The 19,096-nt window shown below is 43.1% G+C and overlaps 1 protein-coding gene across 1 annotated transcript in view; it reads left to right on the top strand.

The window, feature by feature from the left end:
* STK26 (serine/threonine kinase 26) overlaps window positions 1-16,674 on the top strand; it is a 73,857-nt gene extending 57,183 nt beyond the window's left edge. The window contains exons 4-11 of the mRNA XM_083159550.1: window positions 1,293-1,401; window positions 1,491-1,648; window positions 5,482-5,667; window positions 7,392-7,534; window positions 10,264-10,357; window positions 10,833-10,895; window positions 12,466-12,602; window positions 13,096-16,674. Coding sequence (XP_083015676.1) covers window positions 1,293-1,401; window positions 1,491-1,648; window positions 5,482-5,667; window positions 7,392-7,534; window positions 10,264-10,357; window positions 10,833-10,895; window positions 12,466-12,602; window positions 13,096-13,117 — 912 coding nt within the window. The 3' untranslated portion in view covers window positions 13,118-16,674. The remainder of the gene's footprint in view (window positions 1-1,292; window positions 1,402-1,490; window positions 1,649-5,481; window positions 5,668-7,391; window positions 7,535-10,263; window positions 10,358-10,832; window positions 10,896-12,465; window positions 12,603-13,095) is intronic.
* Window positions 16,675-19,096: the final 2,422 nt, after the last annotated feature.

Here is a 19,096-nt window from a genome sequence, read left to right as displayed (position 1 = left end):
AGCTTTTCAGCAGCTTCTGATTTCCATACCTATAAACCAGAGAGGTGCAGAACATAAGTGGCCTTGTTTGGCTGAAATAAGAAAACTGGGAGACAGCCTTACCCTGTTGTTCCACAAAGATCCTGCCAATTGCTCCTTTTAAGATTGGAAAGGAAACTAAATGAGGGTTTACAGTTTGTTTACCGAGCACTGTTTCTTGTAGGCCGGGCCCAACGTACCTGCATGAAATAAAGAGACCCTTTCACACCGTGCCCGCCTGCAAAGTGTGCCACGTTTATCCTCCTGAATGAGCATGGCTGCAGTTTCCTGCCTCAAAGACTGCTCAGGCTTACTGAACTGTATTGAATACAAGCTTTCTTTATACATGTTCACAGCAGTCCTACAGGCTAAAAAAGGCCAAGTGCTGAGTCTGACACATGTCTCTTATTTACCTATCTAACCCAGAGGTTGGCGGCTGAAAGCTCTATGGCTGTTGACTTGAACCGTCCAGTCATGTAGCAAGGATGGCTCTCCAGCTGCTCTCCTGATATTCGCAGCAGTCTGACGCAGCTAGAGAATGCATTTCCATGTGAAGACTCTGGTTTCCATTTGTGTGTGTGTTTTCCAAATGAGTTTCTGATTAAACCGCCTACAGTCTATCCATCCATTCGCCGCACAGAAAGACCACTTTTTAAAATGTAGTTGCACAGTTTTATAGTTTTAGAGGAATGTTTCATGTGGCTAAACCCGGCACTAATTAGCGGTATAAACAAAGATCAATTGAATGCTGCCCTGTGATCTGCTGTCACTCTGGATTTGAGATATGGCAGCGATAACCATTTAATCCCTTCCCTATAAAACAATACAAAAACGTAAATATCAGAGCACCAAAGTCCACAATTGTGATTATTAACCCATTTGGTCCTTTGCAAGCCGGTGACCCGGTCCTGTAGACTTGCTTTCACTTTAACCCATTTCCGAGCGCATGCAGCTGGTCCAGGGAGCAGTCGGACTAGATAAATATTCAGGGTTTTTTTGTTTGTTTTTAATCCTAAAACCTTTCCTTTTTATAGTGTGTGTGTGTGTGTGTGTGTGTGTGTGTGCCCTCCTGCCTATACAGCTTCTGGTCTCTGCCAGCCTAGGAAGTTGATCCATTTATAGAGCCTGCTAACTTTGAACTCTGCTTAAAATATAAATACAAATCAGTGTAATTATGTTTCTCTTGTCTCTTTGTTACTGAAACTATAAAGTATATTTCGTCTCGGTGTTTCTTCATGCTATGTATTTTCCTCCCCCCCCCCCCCCCCCTTCAGCTGCGTGTCGGGCCTTTTGATGAGTTCCAAATTGCGACCATGTTGAAAGAAATCTTAAAAGGTTTGGATTATCTGCACTCTGAGAATAAAATTCACAGGGACATCAAAGGTAGGCACAAGTCGTGTTTTATGATTCGTTTACCTCCTGACTGCAGCGGGGGAGCATTTCATCTCACATTGTTGTCTTGTGTTTTACAGCTGCCAATGTCCTGCTTTCAGAACAGGGAGATGTAAAACTAGCTGACTTTGGTGTAGCTGGCCAGCTGACGGATACACAGATTAAAAGAAATACATTTGTAGGGACACCTTTTTGGATGGCACCTGAAGTCATACAACAGTCTGCTTATGATTCAAAGGTAAGGAGGAATATTTTGAATCGCCTTTTATTGTTAGTGTCTGTGAGTGTATAAAGACAATGTATGTTTTATACTATATATACAATTTCTTAAATAGCCACTAGCTGTACATACTGTTTGTGAGAAAAGGACTAGTCCCAGTGGAGACTTTTGCTGACAACTCATCACGGTTGGATACAGCGGTAGATGTCAAAGCCTCTAGTATAGAAAAGGCTGCAGCATGGAGTCACATTCTTTAAACACTTGCCAGATGTGGTCACACCAGGCTGGGCTTTCCCCAACATGGTCACATCTGATGCAACCAGTCATAAAGTCGTATCAGATCTTCCTGCAGCTGCCATTATTAGAGGGACTTCCAGGCCCCTATGCTTCCTTTTATATTGGGTATCTACAGGCCTCAAGGATCTAATCCGCCTTATGGAAAAGTACTTCCCTTCTCCCAATTTGTGACAATTTACTCATTGGGCCACAACAGCACCTACATTGATTTTCTATTGTATGTCTGTAAGTAAAGAGGTCCTAATGTACCACAAGTTCCAAGGCTTATGATTACTGCTCATTGGTCAATATCCGTAGTGTTCTTTTAAAGCTTTATTCAATATTTTTAGTTGCAACATTGTATGGTACAGATGTGTCCTCCTTCATCCAGCCTGTACTCTATGGCGTGTGAGATGCCCAGTGTGCGTGAGCAGCCAGGTTCTGTTTAACTCTCCTATTGTTGGGGGTCTTTTTGCCCAAAAAATGCATCTTATTCACAACGCAGTGAAACTATGATGCACAGGTAGATTGTGTGGATTCATATAATGCGTGAAACTTGAATACTGTGTCTGACGGAGTCTGTATATGGTGCAAAACAGAACTTGTATTGCAAACAAAGCTGAGGCTGCTACATTGTGCACAAATTCAAAGACTCAGCCGCACACAGATATTCGAGTCATACAGCAAAATAATCAGCAGCGTTGGCAAGAAAATAACACCGACAGGCGAAGAGTAACTGTAACAAAGATGTGGGAGGACATATCTGTACATGTAGATGTTACCACTGCAGTAGGATGAATGAAAAGATCATCTACTGTACATAACTATAATTGAATGGTGTGTGCGTGTGTATCGATGTTCCACGATAACTCTCAAGCACTTTTACTTATCTTCAATCTTTGCACGCTACCTTATCTTAAGAGACAATCTAATGGGTTTAATCGGACCACCACTTATGGGTGCTGTCATAAGGGTCCGTGCCATTTCTGTTTTCATACATTTTGATGTTGTTGGAAAAGCTTACTTTCTGTATACAACCAGGGCAGCTGAAAGAGCCACCAGTACCAGGTAAAATAAATTGCGGCCTGTGTGCCGGCACTTCCCCACTTGGCACTGTGCAGCGTATGCTGAGTGGGGGAGAGAGGCCGTGCTGCTGTGGCAGTCTCTGCTCTCTACTCCCACTCCCCGTTCTCTGCAGCGGGAGAGGGGGACGCGAGACCCAGGCCCCTCCAACAGACCCGGGCCCAGGTAAAAAGGTCCTCTTCCTCATCCACCGCACGGGAGGGGGATAGCATTCAATTGTTTTGGGCGCAACCACAATTATTAATGTGCTTGTTAGACCAGAAAACTTGGTCTAAACTCCTGGTTAACGCCTTCAGTGGTAATCCCGAGAAGTTTCCGGGCTGTGCCTCAGTGCCCAGTCTGGCAAATTCTCGGGATTGCCACTGTTTACAACCTGGCAGCGCTGCAGAGTTCAATCACTGATCTCAGGCAGCTTCGCGCTGCCCGGCTCCCTCCCCTCTGCGGCGCCTCTGGCTTCCTCCTCCTCCCCTCCGGGTTTTGTATTGAAGTCCCTGGCGCCAGCTGCCGGGGACAGGGACTAGGTGCGGGGGTGCAGGCAGCCGCTGATTGACAGTTCAGCAGCGCTGCCCGGACCCAGGGAGGCAGTGGTGTTTTTTTTTAAAAAAAAAACCCCACCACTGAAGGTGTTAAGGTGCCCAAACAATAGACTTTTCACACATTTCTTTTGGCCACCTCAGGATGCTGTGAGCAGAAATTTGTTAAGCAGCATCTGCGTACTAACTGAAAACTATGATACTTGTTTAGTTTCACGGCGGCAGCTGTACGCTGCACTGTGTAGCAGGTGCCGCCGTGAAACTACACTGGGAGCAGGGTGGTGGGTGCTTCGTTTTATACTTACCGATCCCCGCGGGCGACCACTTTCAGTCCCCCTGCTCCGGCAGTCACTCCCCAGCGCCAGCAATGTACGTAATTATGCGCATTGCTGCTGGGGGAGCATCACATGGTTTCCCTGCTCCCCCAGCGGCAATACGCTAATTGCGTACATTGTTCGCTGCCTGTGCCGCAGGAGGGGGACTAAATGATGGAGCCGGGGAGTGACTGCCGGAGGAGGGGGACCCAGTGTACGCGGTGGCCGGGTCAGAGAAGTATAACGCACACACATTTCCCCCACTATCCACGTCTATCCGCCACTATCCATAAGATTGGCATGTTGGAAGATTTATCATGCCTGATCATCGCTGGTTTATGTCCAAACACTACAAACTCACCTTGGCATCAACACTAGAAGCAAGGTGAAAACTTTAGGGACCAGACAGAATATGGTAACTTGTATAGACTACCACAAGTGGCTTCAGTGCCCCTGAAGTCTTACTACATGCCATCACGCTGCCACACTTTTCACTTACCTGGCTTTAGATTCTTAAGGGGGGTATTCAATTAAGTGCTTTTTTGACTATTAAATGTATTTTCGTATTTATTTTTTTGCCCTTTACTTAAATTTTTGGGAAGAGAATTTTCTATTTCAACTAAGTTTTCGTAAACTCTTGGATCAGTGGCGATTTTGCTGATCCAGCTGGTTTTTGGCCATGCTGGATCTTCTCCACAGCATTGAATAGGCCTATAGATAGCCAGGGCAAAAAACTGGCAATAATTAAATACCCCCCTTAGTGTCCTACACACTGGATTTCCACCAGTTACCCCCCAATTTGTAACCATATTAAGGCAAAGGACCATTCTAATGAAATCAAATAGTCACTTCGGGGCTTCTGGCCTTCTGTTTAATTGGTTTGTTTACTTGTAGCAGAGAAAATGGATTGTAAGCTCCTCTAGGACAGGAACATTATCAGTAGGTAGCATGTTAGTGCTGATAACGGATAACTAAAGTCACTTACATTTCATTTGAGGCAATACATAATTGGATGGCATCGCCACGCGATCGTACGACTCATTACAGGACATGGGACTTAAGAGGTAGTGTAAAGGTCTTCCTTCTGCAATTCTGTAGTTACTCCTTTCCAGCACCTGCTGTCCTTCCTCCTCTTCACTCACAGCACATTTATCATATTAGTACTGGAATACTCAATTGCCATCATCTACAGAGCTGTTACATAAAATGTTACATAAATTATGTGAAATTGTAAGTTTTCATACATGTGACATGGAATGGCCCTACACTAAATGAGCATTGTGGGTGGAATGCAGCAGTTTACTGAAGCCATATCTAAGCAGATTAGAGAGCTATGCTGAGGCCAAAAATGTAAACTTTAGTTTGCTATATAGTGGAGCTTGTACAATCCCCCATTTTTTGTGGGAGAAGATACTAAAGCTGCAGCCTCTCTCCACAGCCCAGTGTATACGCTGCAGTGTGCGGTGGAGAGAGGCAGAAGTAGTGCTCGCTCTCGGGACATGGCCACTCCTCAGTGCATTGGTCACGCCCCCTCAAGCGCCTAGGCGTAGCTGTCTATATACGCTTGACGTGTGCTTAAACAAGTTATACAGTTGTTATGGCACATTGCATAACGTAGACTTGGGTTTTTGTTTTTTACTTCTAGGCTGACATTTGGTCTTTGGGAATAACGGCAATTGAATTGGCTAAAGGTGAACCTCCAAACTCTGATATGCATCCAATGAGGGTCCTCTTTCTCATCCCTAAAAACAACCCACCTACATTAACAGGAGATTTTGGCAAACCATTCAAAGAATTTATTGATGCCTGCTTAAACAAAGATCCATCTTTTGTAAGTATGAATCATTCTTAATGTAATAACCGAAATATTCCTGTATATCTACTATTTATTGGAATGTGACAATAAATCAGTTGGCAGTGTGACGTATGTTTATTTTTATTATGTGCACTGAGTGGTTTACTTAAAGGACAATTACAGAGAATTGAGGATTTAAACTATAAAGCATGAATTATTGCTTAACCGTTATAATGGTCGTCGGTAACCATTTCGCCACAACTTTTAACAGGCACAAGGTTGGCATCCTTAGATTTAGACCGGATCACAATGCCAACCTCTGATATGTTGACTGTTCAGGATGCTGATGATTAAGGTTAGGCTGTATGGGGTTGGGTGATATTGGGAGAAATACAAGAACACTGCAGTGTTGGACGTCTGCACTGGAAGTAACTGACATGTAATCCCCGAGACCCGGGAGGTTCTAGACCAGGCCTGCTCAATCTTAGTTATCCAGCTGTTGTGAAACTGCAAGTTCCCAGCATGCCCTGTTTTGTTCTGCTATTAGAGAATTCTGTGGGGAGTCGCAGGTTAGCCAAGTCTACATTAGACCACCAGGCATAGTTTGCAGACCATTCATCATGTGTATTGATGATACACATTGACAAGGCTGCTGTCAGCATGCTGCATATTGACATCTTGAACGGTCAATGTCAAGCTTTATAACTGACAAGCGCTTATATTACACCCAAATAATGTAATGTAATAATAAAATGATCACTGTTACCACAGTCAGATGCAGCTCTGCTAAATGGTAAAGTTGCAGTAAGGAATACTGTAAAGGCCCCCATACACTAGCCGATTTTGGTCAGATTTAGGCCAGATCAGTCGGATCTGGCCTAAATCGGACCAAAATCGGCTAGTTTTGATGTCCCCTCAGATCCGATGCGCGGTCCCGTGCGCATCGGATCTGCGTCGGGTGGTCGGACCTGCTGCACGTCCGACCACCCGACTTGGGACCTAGTTGGGCGGTGCGGCGGTGGAAGGAGCAGGGGGGGCTGGGGACGCTGCGAGGGACACAGGCGGCATAGAGCCGGGCGGGGGGAGCCGGGAGCGGTCAACACTGAATTAAAAAAAAAGCCCATACAATGAATGGGCGGCCTGTGATTGGCTGAGGGCTCTCTCAGCCAGTCAGCAATTGGCTGAGAGAGCGCTCAGCCAATCACAGGCTGCCCATTCATTGTATACAGTAGGCTTTTTTTTCAAGCACTGACAGTTCCCGGCTCCCTCTGCCCGGCTCTATGCCGCCTGTGTCCCCGCAGCGTCCCCAGCCCCCCCGCTCCCACCAGCAGCGCCCCCCCCGCTCCCCGGGTTTTTTACATGTGATAAATCGAGACGATTTATCACATTTAAAAAATGGCACATCAAGTGCCAATCTAATCAAGCTCCCCCAGGGAGCAGCCGGGGAAGCTCAGGGGGAAGTCGGGGGCGACTTGTCCTAAGGACAAGTCGCCCTAGTGTATGGGGGCCTTAAGTCTGACCCCAGATCTCCCCTTTTAGTGCGGTTCTGTCAGTTTGACCGCTGTAAGTACCTAGCAGGTACCTAGCAAAGGATTATTAAGCTTTTAAGAATGTTGTTTTGCACTTTATACAAAGCGTGTTTATTTCAATCATTCACATCCCCAATGAACTTGGGCTAAATTTGTGTTTTGTAATAACCATGTTTGAGCATTTCAATAGAGGAAAAGTGAATCTAGATTTTTTATTTTTTTTTCCATCAGCGACCTACAGCCAAAGAACTTCTCAAGCACAAGTTTATTGTGAAAAATGCCAAGAGAACATCTTACCTAACAGAGTTGATTGACAGGTTTAAGCGATGGAAAGCTGAAGGGCACAGTGACTCTGGCTCTGATGATTCAGATACGTGAGTGGTTGCTCGTTGTATTGGGGATTATTCTGGTCATCCAGCTATTACTGAATGCTGCTTCTCTTCAGCTTTAACGCAGTCACTGCTGTATCCCGAACATCTATTCTGCCAGCCCTTGGAAAGTAGACTGCTGGCAGAATAGAGTGCTGGCCCTTTCTGTATACAAAGGCCGGTACTTGTGGAGTATCACGGCTCCCACGACCTTGATCGTATGCTAAAAAAATCATCGCATACGATCGAATCGCATGCGATCGCACCCGATTTTGCACTGAAATGCATTGAAATGTGTAGTAAACTTGTGGGTACTCTTTACCTAGCACGGCGCCCACGATTTTAATCGTGGGCATCGCAGGTAAAAAAATTGCGGGCATCGAATGCACCAAAAATCAGGTGCGACGCGATGCCTGCGATTTCCCATAGGGAACAATGTTAAATGTCTCAATTGACCCGATTTTCATGTTCAATGCCTCAATTGACCCGATTTTTCCATAGGAAACAATGTTAAATGGCCCACAGAGGCCAAATAGCCACCCTGAAGTGTGAAATGGCCCCCACAATTGTTAACGCCACCCCACGATCGTCAACCCGAAGCGTGGCGAGCGGCGGCGGTACGCGTCCTACGACCTTTTCATACCCCCACTATCCACGTCGGTGTGGAGTTGAGAATAGAATAGTGTGGCGAGCCACCGAGCCCGAAGCGTGGCGAGCCCCGCGAGGGGACTCGGATACCTTCACAGGTAAACGCGTCCCTTCGCGGGCTTCACAGGTATCAGTGTCCCCTCGCGGGGCTCGCTGCGCTCGCCACACTTTATATTCTCAACTCCACGCCGACATGGATAGTGGGGGTATGAAAAGGTCGTAGGACGCGTACCGCCGCCCCTCACGGGCTCGCCACGCTTCGGGTTGGCGTTGGTACAGTGAAAAATGACATTTGGGGGCCAATTAACATGTTTCATACTAATTTTAATGCATTTGGATGCATTTAAGATTAAAAACGTATGCCATCGCATCGTATGCCATCGTATGGCACCCGATGCGATCGCATACGATTTTTGACCAAAAATGCTCAAAAATCAGTAAGCATCGTATGCCACTACATATGGCATACGATGGGAGCCGTGATACTCCACAAGTACCCAAAGGCCTTTTTCTAGGAGATCACCCTATGAGAACTAGATAGATAGATTAATAAGACTCAAGGCTGCACTGAAAACAAAGCTTACATTACAGCAGACTATATAAAGCAGTACTTGTGTATTATCACGGCGCCCGTCGCATCGCATAACACTAAGGTATGCGATGGGACCAGATTTTCGGGTCCAAACACCCTCACTGTACAATAAAATATCGCATTGCATGCTATTAAAATGGCATGCAATGCGATTTTAAATTGTACAAGCACCCTGATGGGGTATTACTATGTTAAATGCACCCCCATTGTTAACGGCACCCCCACCATCAACGCCAACCCGAAGCATGGCGAGCGCAGCGAGCCCGTGAGGGGCGGCGGTACACGTCCTTTGACCTTTTCATACCCCCACGTCGGCGTGGAGTTTATTTTAGATAGTGTGGCGAGCGAGGCGAGGGGACGTGGATTACATGTAAAGTAATCCGCGGGGCTCGCTGCACTCGCCACGCTTCGGTCTCGTATTCCGCAGGGCTCGCTGCACGTGCCACACTATCTAAAGTCAACTCCATGCCGACGTGGATAGTGGGGGTATGAAAAAGTCGGAGGGCGCGTACCGCCGCCCCTCGCGGGCTTGCTGCACTCGCCAAACTTCGGGTTGGCGTTGATAGTGGGGGTGGCGTTAACAATGAGGGGAATTAAACATAGTAATCACCCATCAGGGTGCTTGTATAATTAAAAATCGGGTCAAATCGCATTGCATGCGATCGGATCGCATGCGATGCGACCAATACGATGTCGTACGATGGAAATTTGGGTGACGTGATAATACACAAGTACCTAAAGCTGTATGTAATTCAATTGCTGTGAGTGGTTCTAAGTATCCCTCTAGTCCTCCCTTCTCTTACTTTCACGTCACAAACAAGACCACCTCCGGTTCTACCCACTAGGGCAGTGGTTCCCAACCCTGGTCCTCAAGTACCCCCAACAGTTTTCCAGGTCACCCAGCAGGTGCACTCATTATTCAGGCACATTTGAAAAGATCCACAGGTGGAGCTAATTATAGCACTTGTGATTCTGTGTGGAGACCTGCAAAACATGCACTGTTGGGGGTACTTGAGGACCAGGGTTGGGAACCACTGCACTAGGGCAGATCACAAACTGCGTCCGTTCACTCTGCTGATTCTGTATGCCTGAGTGTTGGGCACGGTTTCTAAGGAACTTGGTTATAAATTGGAGGTTCTTTTCCAAATGGGTTCTTTCAATCCCTTGTACTACACAACCCATTAAAATAACTCCACATAAAGGGGTGCAATAATTCTCCTAGTTGTAATTATCGGCCACAGCCTATTCAATCCCGGCAAGGACGCTTTTAAAGTCGGGCCCATTCTGTCGATCTGCCTCTTCAATGTTGTCGGGAAAGACGGCATTGAATAGGCGTTTACCACTATTTCCCCCATCGTAAATAGTGGGCCAGATTGAATACCCCCCTCAATCTTCTTTTTTTTTTTTTCTTTAAGTAACCATAGATTTGCATTTAAATATTGCTTTTTTAATGTGCATAAATCACCAGCTAATTGTGTGATCATCCTTTTTACAGGGAATCCAGTAACAAAGAAAACAATTCTCATCCCGAATGGAATTTCACCACTGTTCGGAAGAAGCCAGATGCAAAGAAATTGCAAAACGGAACCGTACGTGACTTGGCTAAAGGAATCCCCCTTTACTGTCACCTTAACTATTCTAAGTCACCTGTGTAGATCAGGCTTCCTGTCCTTTTGCTTACAGCGCAGTTTGTCATTATCTCTCTAAATACGTATGTACTTGCCATTTATCATTGCATGACAAGAACACGATGGCAATACTGGTAACATTTACAGGTTCTAGTCTGCAGAGAAATGTGCCCCCTAACCCCTACTAACCAATAAGACCTTATTTTTCAATACCTAAGCTGTACTAGTAGATGTAGGATGTATGTACACTAGGGGACCATTCATGCGGGAATAGTGTCTTGGGCATCACAAAACATGTACCTGTATATATGTGCTAGGTATTCAATCAAATTTAGCCTGTTAGGTGATTCTTTGCTTCATAATTAGTATGAAGAAAAATCCTATTGTGGTCATTTTTGTAATGTCAACTTTTGTATTTTTTATTTTTTTTTCCTAGGATCAAGACCTTGTGAAAAGCTTGAGCTCATTATCTATAATAATCGCCCCAGTGTTTGCTGAGGTATGATGTACTTATTGTATTTCTGCTAAAAGAAGAATAAATGTTTGCGGTCTTATTAAACAGAAATGTTCCTCCACGGTCTATATCCAATGCAAACTGCTCATTACAGCGGCAGACAGTCTCTAAGTGAATGTAGAAGTATAAAAATGCAATACTTTGTAATGCATTTTCAATGAAAATCTTTTAATGCAGCTTTGCCGGTATTGTGCAACAGAACCGGAGAGCTGGACACTGTATTTAACACGTAGAGAGAGACTCCACTGATGGGAATTTTTAATGAGGCTGTGAAATTGTAAATGGCATCGAAAATTTGACTTGAGTAACGCAATGGTGAATTTTGTAGAATTACTATTTTATACTTTTGCGCTGCTTAATGAATAGGGACCGTTCGGGAGCCAAAATATGTCTACAAGCTTCTGTAATAGATCACAACGTCCAAACTCGTCTTAGTTTGATTGTCCAGGTCACCATCCTTCTATGAAATGACAGATTACCGCTCCTGCAGTATTTTTCTTTAAAATGGTCTGGTCAAGGAAGCCGATTAGAGAGCGGTGTCGAGGCCAATAATGTAAACTTTAGTTCACTATATAGTGGAGCTTGTACAATCGGGAAACGGACATTTGGTCTACAGCAAGTTGGTCAACTTCATTAGTTCGACACCATTAGATTGACATGGGGTTTTTCAATGTTTTTGGACCCGACGTGCTGACAGGCGGTATTTCACGCCCTACCATCCACTAGGGTGTGGAGGGAGAATAAAATAGTGTACCAAGCGTATCGAGGCACCGTGCCTGAAGCATGGCGAGCGCAGCGGTGCTACATTTCAGTGTCCATGTCGGCTCAAAAAACAGTGAAAAACCCAATGTAGACATTTTGATTGTCGACCTAATGCTTGTGGCGACCTAATGACCTGTCTACCTAGAATGTCGACCTAATGACTGTCGACCAAATGATCCACACCCGTACAATTGAACCATAGTCGGAGGCTCAGATTAACTGCATTGTTCAGCTGTGCACATTGCTGGTTATCATGGTAAGTAATATTTGCTCATTTTCACCTCGATGAGTAACAAGGATAAAACGAGCACAGTTACATTGCCACGAGGCGTCTTATGGACTATTACAGAGGCTCATCGTGTACAATTGATTCTCCCCTTGGATAGTTAGTGAGATTAGCAGAAATACACGATTATCCGGACCGTTTGACGGTCTGTGCAATAACATAAGATCTGGGGATGCTTGTTCCGGTACATCTCCTGTACCCGCTGTAGTATAGTAATGTGCATTTTGCGGTCTATGGGAATGGCAAGTATGATGTAGTGTGCTGTTGCCGTCATTTAGATGCTGTCCCAATGGCATATCCCCACTACATTGCAGGTTTTTGAATTTCCCCCTTTACGTTTTGTTTGACACTGACGCATTGGTTGCAAGGTTATCCTATTGTATTATGTCTTTGAGAGCTCATAGTAGCTGTCAAAGAACATTTACTGTAGACCAAGCCGGAGAAAACTTTAACGTTAATGTTGGGTGACTAGTTTATCTAGCTATGTTCTTTGTTTTCTATTTGCAGCTAAAACAGCAAGACCGGAATAATACTGCAAGGAAAAACGCAATTGAAGAACTTGAAAAGAGTATGAACCTGGCAGAAGCAACTTATCCTGGAATTACTGACAAGATGGTAAAAAAACTTATGGAAAAATTCCAAAAGTGAGTATTGTGCATTCTGGTTCTGCCATTGAACATATGTAGCTTTGTTTTTTAATCAGTATATCAAAAATAACTGCAACCTTTTTAAAGATCTGCTGTAACAATCAGTGGCTCTTCTGTTATTAGCTGCTAATGCAGGCGCCTTATCTTGGCTTGTTAGTTGGCACCCTCTTGAGGATGGCATTTAAAGCACATGCTTGTACATTTATTCATTTCACGTGAATTGGTACAGGTGGTCTGGTGGGGTAATCTGCCGACCATATTTAATGCAGTCATGTGGCCACCTTATTCCTGGGATTTCTGTCACTGAAATAGTCTGGGGTGAAAACATTTGTTCTTCCCAGGAATGCAGCCAAACTTTAAATATATGATAATGGTCTCTTAGGTGTTACAGCTTCTAAAAGGATCAAAGCTGTTGGCACACATCATTTTTTCTGGCTGTGTTTTGTGACCCCAAACTATATGTTCATTGTTCTCTGTTTTTTTCCCGCAGGTTCTCTGTTGGGGACTCCTAAGTATCTTCTTATGACCGTGACAACGCTGTATTAATATGGCAGAGGGACACCCACCAAAACTACTCCAAGCCTGGCCGTGCTTAGCATATTCAGCTCCTTGTGCCTTTTTGGATCTTCGCAAAACACATCCATGACCATGATTGATAGTTTGGAAAGAAAAAAACTTTTTTTTTTTTTTTTTTTCTTTCCTCCTTTTTGTTAATTATATATTTTTTTTGTTTTGTGATGGTGTAAATGGTTTTTATATTTTCAGAAATTATTTTGTAAAGACTGATCACTTTTACTAGTTTAATCTTTTGTTTAATCCTGTAAATGTCGATATGCTGTTTTTTGCTGTTGGGTAACAGTTGCTAAGTTAGTAACGTGCAAGTGACAGTATGTTTGTGGTGGTTGTTTTGCACTGTACACTGATGCAATCCACTGGTCCTTTTATGTGTGTATGACTTGACTTTTGCCATTTCTTGGTAAGGTACAAGAAGTGGTGGGATAGAGGACGTGAAATGGAGCCGTACGGTTTCACAGAGGCACATTGGAGCTGCTGTACAAACAAGCCTTTGCTTAGAACACCTCAGACCCATGTAGACCATAAGCAATTTCTCTTCTGTAGTCATGCTGACCACAGGGCCCCAGACCAAGAGCGATTTTGGGCAAACTAGGTGTCCATAATCTTATCTGCTTTCCTAGATTTGACAGCAATTCCAACGCAAGTGGCACTTGAGGTGTGTTGTCACCTAAACACAGCAGAAGTGAAGTTTTTTTTGTTTGTTTGTTTTTTGGTGTTTTTTCTTTTTTTATGGGCCAAATTTGTATTCATGAGAATGCAATGGACAGATTTTTACTAGGAACCAGCTGTCGTTCCATGAGTATTGGTTGAGTCACAAAACAAGTGCTTCATGCTTTAATGTCGTCACTGGTTCCTAAAGCATTTGATGGGCTGCCTTATTCCCGTATATAGATATATATATCGGTGCAGCTTACAAAGTGGCTTTCTACACGTTTGTGTAGGCAACAGGTACACCATTACCAGAAAACATATCACTGCACTGCCCAAACTGGGCAGCTGTTAGACGTCCAGGGTTGCTCATCCGAAGCCATCTACTTCCCTACTAAATACCTAGACTTGCTGGAAATTCTCCATTTCAAGCCCTCAATAGCTGGAAATCTGGATGTAGATTTGCTGCTTTTTAAGATTTTTTTTTTCTTTTTTTTTATAAATATATATATATATGTATATGCCCTCGATTTATTCCAGCTCTAGAACATTGCTACTCCTTTTTTTTTTTTCTTTTTTTCTATAATTAACAGAACACGGCAGCAGTACTGCTTTTTTTCTAAAGTGCGGTCAAAATAGCAACTTTGCTCAGACTTAATCGTAATGCTGTCCCACTTGTAAGGTCCTTCGTGCATCTTTTATTTCCTTCAAGGAGAATTAAAGCAATACATTTTTATTTTTTGTCGATCGGAAATAGACAGAACGTCTATTTATTTAAGGTTTTGTTTTTTTCCGCAGGGTGCCTGCTTTGCATTGCAGCAATGTAGGAATTTTTATTTTTTAGTGAGTGCTGATCTGTTGAAAATGATGTACATTATACGCTGTAGTTGGGAAAGGGCCTTTAACTATCATGTAAAAGCATAGGCCTCTCCGATCCCTCGGTCAGAGTACAGACAATGGTTTGCACCAGCATCCCCATAGCATCCGATCTCCCATGTAATATATTCCATTCTTTTTTTTTGTTTTTTCTCCAGACTTCTCATGCATAACAGCACCATGATGTATTTATACTCCTGTGAAAGTGTATTTTAAGTCTGTATTTACCATATATACAAGTAAGTTATAGAGGTTATCTCACACACAACAGGTAAAGAGATGTTTGGCAGTAAAAAAAAATCTTCCCTAACAGCCGGTACTGCTTAATGGGATGTTACTCCTCAGTCCATTTTATATATAAATATAGAATTATAGCCTTTTTCTTTAGCATGTACTTCAACGTTTCGTTTCCTTGAAGGTGGTGTCATTATAATATTATAATGTGTTCATGTCACTCTATTATAATATTATAATCTGTTGTGCATTTTAGGATTTGAGTCCCGATTTTATTACGTTACTTTTACGTTGTTGGAGTTTAGACCAAGACGTGCCAGAGCACCTTTGGGTTGTACATCTCTCAATCCGTGGTGTGTGGCCCCCTGGGCTCTCGTGTATCTTATGGACTCAAGACTATCTGCCAAATCTATATAAAATGTAGACGGTGCATGACCGAGACATTTTATCCAATTGCCATTGCAGTGTTTAGGATTTTATATACAAGTAGACAATGGTGTTGTACGGGGGGATGTGACTGCCAGTATCTGATGCAAATGAGCATGCTGCGGTGTCAAGGAATTGTGTTGTAGTTTTCCACAAAAGACTAGTCAACTGGCAGCTTATAGATTGCTTTTGCCGTGAAGAACTGGCATCACAATGTCTTAGCCTCACCCACAGATTTTTGCCAATCATGCCATGTGGCCTTGTCCTACACTTAAAACTACGTAACTTGAGACTTAGTCTGACCAGGTGCTGCGAAAAATGTGTAATTGCACAACTCACATTTATAGTCCTGCAGCAGTGTTGGTCTCAAGACATCTGAAGACCTCTGTAGAAACCGGTGCACATGAAAAAAAAATTTTTTTTTTTAGTTGCTAGGAGTTACAGAGCTTATTTCTATAGTACAGTATAAGAAAGTAAGTCTTTTTACTATCTGTTTATCTTTGTATCACATATTTAACCCTTTGGGTGTCAACATCTGTGTGAGATGGGCAAAATCCGCTAAAAATGCCGGTCATCACATTTGTTATATAAATTCAAATAAAAAATGTACAGTAGTGTAAAAAAGATTATATTTCCTATATAAGGTGAACATTACAGGTCATTATGAGGAATACAAATGTTTGCTTGGCAATTTTCACACCAATTTTTGACAAATTCACTTGGCAATCAAAGGGTTAAGATCTGATGCAGAAATGGAGTACTGTGTATGGTAATGATTTAAATTGCAGCATGCTGCAGGGTAGATATTTGCCCCCTTCCCCCCCCTCCCTCCACCATAATTCTTGCTCTAAGGGGACACTTGAAAACATGGAACTGGCTATTGCCAAGGAGTGAGCAACATTTTCTATGGTGCCTACACAATTGAGTTCACTTTTTTTTTTTTTTTTTTACTTTCTTTTTCCTGGTTTTAATTTTACAGAACTTTTTTTTTTTGCGTTTTTGTGCTCTTACTGAAACTCACTTCAAATTTATATCTTGAGAAAGTCTGAAAATAGTTTTTGAAAACAATGTTATGGTTAAAAAAATAAAATATTTTTATAAATATATAAGCAGTAAAAGTTGTAAATACAGTCAATCAGAAAGCTTTATAAGAACTTCACAGATAGAAAAAAAAATGAAAATATAAAAAAAAAAGCGATACCCATATATACTTCGTAGTTATTACTCTTGTAAATCTGTTAATAGAGTAAGCTTATTTCAATATTTCAGGGGATTTTAAATGGTTTAAGAATAAATATTTAAATTCTAATTGCTTTGTGTGTGATTTTGTCTTTTAAAAAATATATATATTTTTTTTTTTTATTGAAGGCCGTGGAGTGTGACTTTGATCACCCAGTGCATAAACTAAATCGTGCAAAGGGGGCATAAGTACATATGGACTGTCTCTTTAAGGGAGAATTGCCCCGTTACGCCCCTTACCCCTCAGAGCTAAAAGGCCTAAAAGGGGAAAATAGGGATAGTCGCTGAAGCTTGAAGAGACCCTCTTCCCTCAACCCCCAAAAGGGATAAAGGCGGGTGTATCCTCCTCGCTAAGGCTTGGAGAGACTCTTTGGTGGGTTTCCCTCCACCTCACGGGTCAGGGTCACCCTAAATTTCCCAGGGTTGGTTGAAGTGTCCCCTGGGGATCGAGGACTTGATCTCGCCTCAAAAGGATTGAGCTTTGACACGTGGGAAGCAGGGAATCCATAATTGTTGAACCTAAGCCCATAAATTGGTGACACTGCGGAAACTAAAAAAATGAACAAACGTTTAATATCAATTTTTTATATATATATATATATATATATATATATATATATATATATATATATATATATATATATATATATATATATATATATATATATATATATATATATATATATATATATATATATATATATATATATATATATATATGAAGAACCTCAGCCAGATGGCTGGGGTGGCGCTGTGCATAAATGTCCTGCCGTAGACAAAAGGTTCAGGGCAAGGATGTGCAATGCTAACCTAAAGGAAAGTGCAAGTGAAAGGATGGACACCAGCACATGTTCAAGCACCCCCGGCTATGGTACACCAGGGGCGCGCAACACCTCATGCTTCAGGCAGTCAACTTCCCAGTGTCAGACTAATGGTGTGTACACACTTGTACAATGTGAATGAGATTTTTGAGTCAGAATCTCATCTGGATCGCATGGGTTTTGCAGAAAGTCTTGACTGCATAGATTATATAGTGCAGATCTGCACTATATAGTCTACATTGTATGCAGATAGTCTAAATTGTACAAGTGTGTACACACCTTAAGTGGTTCTCTGCTCAAATCTAGGGCCTTTTCTGAGCACTAGAATGGGAATGGATGCTCCACTGGGCTTTTTGAGGACTCTCCCGAAGATTCTATGAACCCCAGAGAAGAGCAATCTACTCAGTCCCAGTGTTTCTCGCATTTCAAGATTGTGTTATTATTATCCTGTATTTTTGCAGTAATTGAAATTGTAAAGATAGATATAGACTGATTACTGGTTTTAAGGAAATGTAACCTATAGCCAGAACCCCCCCCCTTAAAATAGTTCTATTATACCACCTGGTAAACCATTGATGCAAAGCAGCTGCCTTCCTGTTTACACCACACTCTGACCTAAGCATCTGCATGTTATGCTGAATGTTGGATATACAGTATCAGACCGTGCAGAGTTTTTCCGATCTTCACCTCTCGAGAGCAGAACCAGATACAACGTTCTGGTGTTAAGTAGCACACCCTGTTCATGGATTGCCGAGATGCTGGCTAGTGGGGTTACTGATGCTTTCCTGTCGGGCACTAGTCTGGCCCTTTCTGACCTCATTAGCTGGACCAATTTGGCCACAGCACAGGCGCTGTGGATTTATTTTATGTGTGAAAATCAAAGTAGGTCATCAGTTTCTGAGCTAAATCATAGCTTTTGGCATGTGCAATGATTCTGCAGTCAGTCACATAGATTAGGCACAGGCAACGTCTGGCACTCCAGCTGCTGTGGAACTGCACATGCCAGCATGCCTTGCCACAATTGAGTATGCCCTTGCTACAAAACTATTAGGATAGTCTCTGCGGTGCTCAGCCGCGTAAGTGTGGCACCTGGTTCCCTGCCTCAGATCACATTTTTTTTTTACCCCATTCAGGTGTTTAGTCTGAAGAATAATTGAATATCTGCTATATTAATGCAGTATTTCTGCCATATGACGGGCTAACTAGATTTCTCTTTCCATGGTCCTGGTGACACAGCTTCACTTTGGGATGTGGGATAGTCCGCAGGAGCCAGGCACCTATCCTAATGCTTTTAAAGGTAGGCTCTTCCCATCGCATCCCAGAATACTCAGTTCGTTTTAGGTACCCACCGAAGTGGGTGCTATTCTGAAGAGGCTACTGAGCAGCCGAAGATTTAGAGATAGATTAGGTGTTTTTTTTTATTTTAGGTAGGACACAGTGTGAGAATTCTATTAGAATCCTCACTGCCAGCGCAGCAGGAGCTGACAGAAGCGCGTCCTGTGCACGGAGGAGACCCGATCAGCCTCTTTTAAGAGGCTGCCTGGGCCCCGGGGCGTCCCTGAACCGGCTCCACGTGGGGCTGGTGGGGGATGGGCGCTCCGTTATGGCGGCGGCCATTTTATATTTGTGTTTTGCAGTGCTGAGCTTTTCCACCAAAAAGACAGCAGCTTG

Source organism: Crinia signifera, chromosome 9 (assembly GCF_055691185.1).
Source record: "Crinia signifera chromosome 9, ASM5569118v1, whole genome shotgun sequence".
Lineage (NCBI taxonomy): Eukaryota > Metazoa > Chordata > Amphibia > Anura > Myobatrachidae > Crinia > Crinia signifera.
This window is presented reverse-complemented; position numbering and strand designations above follow the sequence as displayed.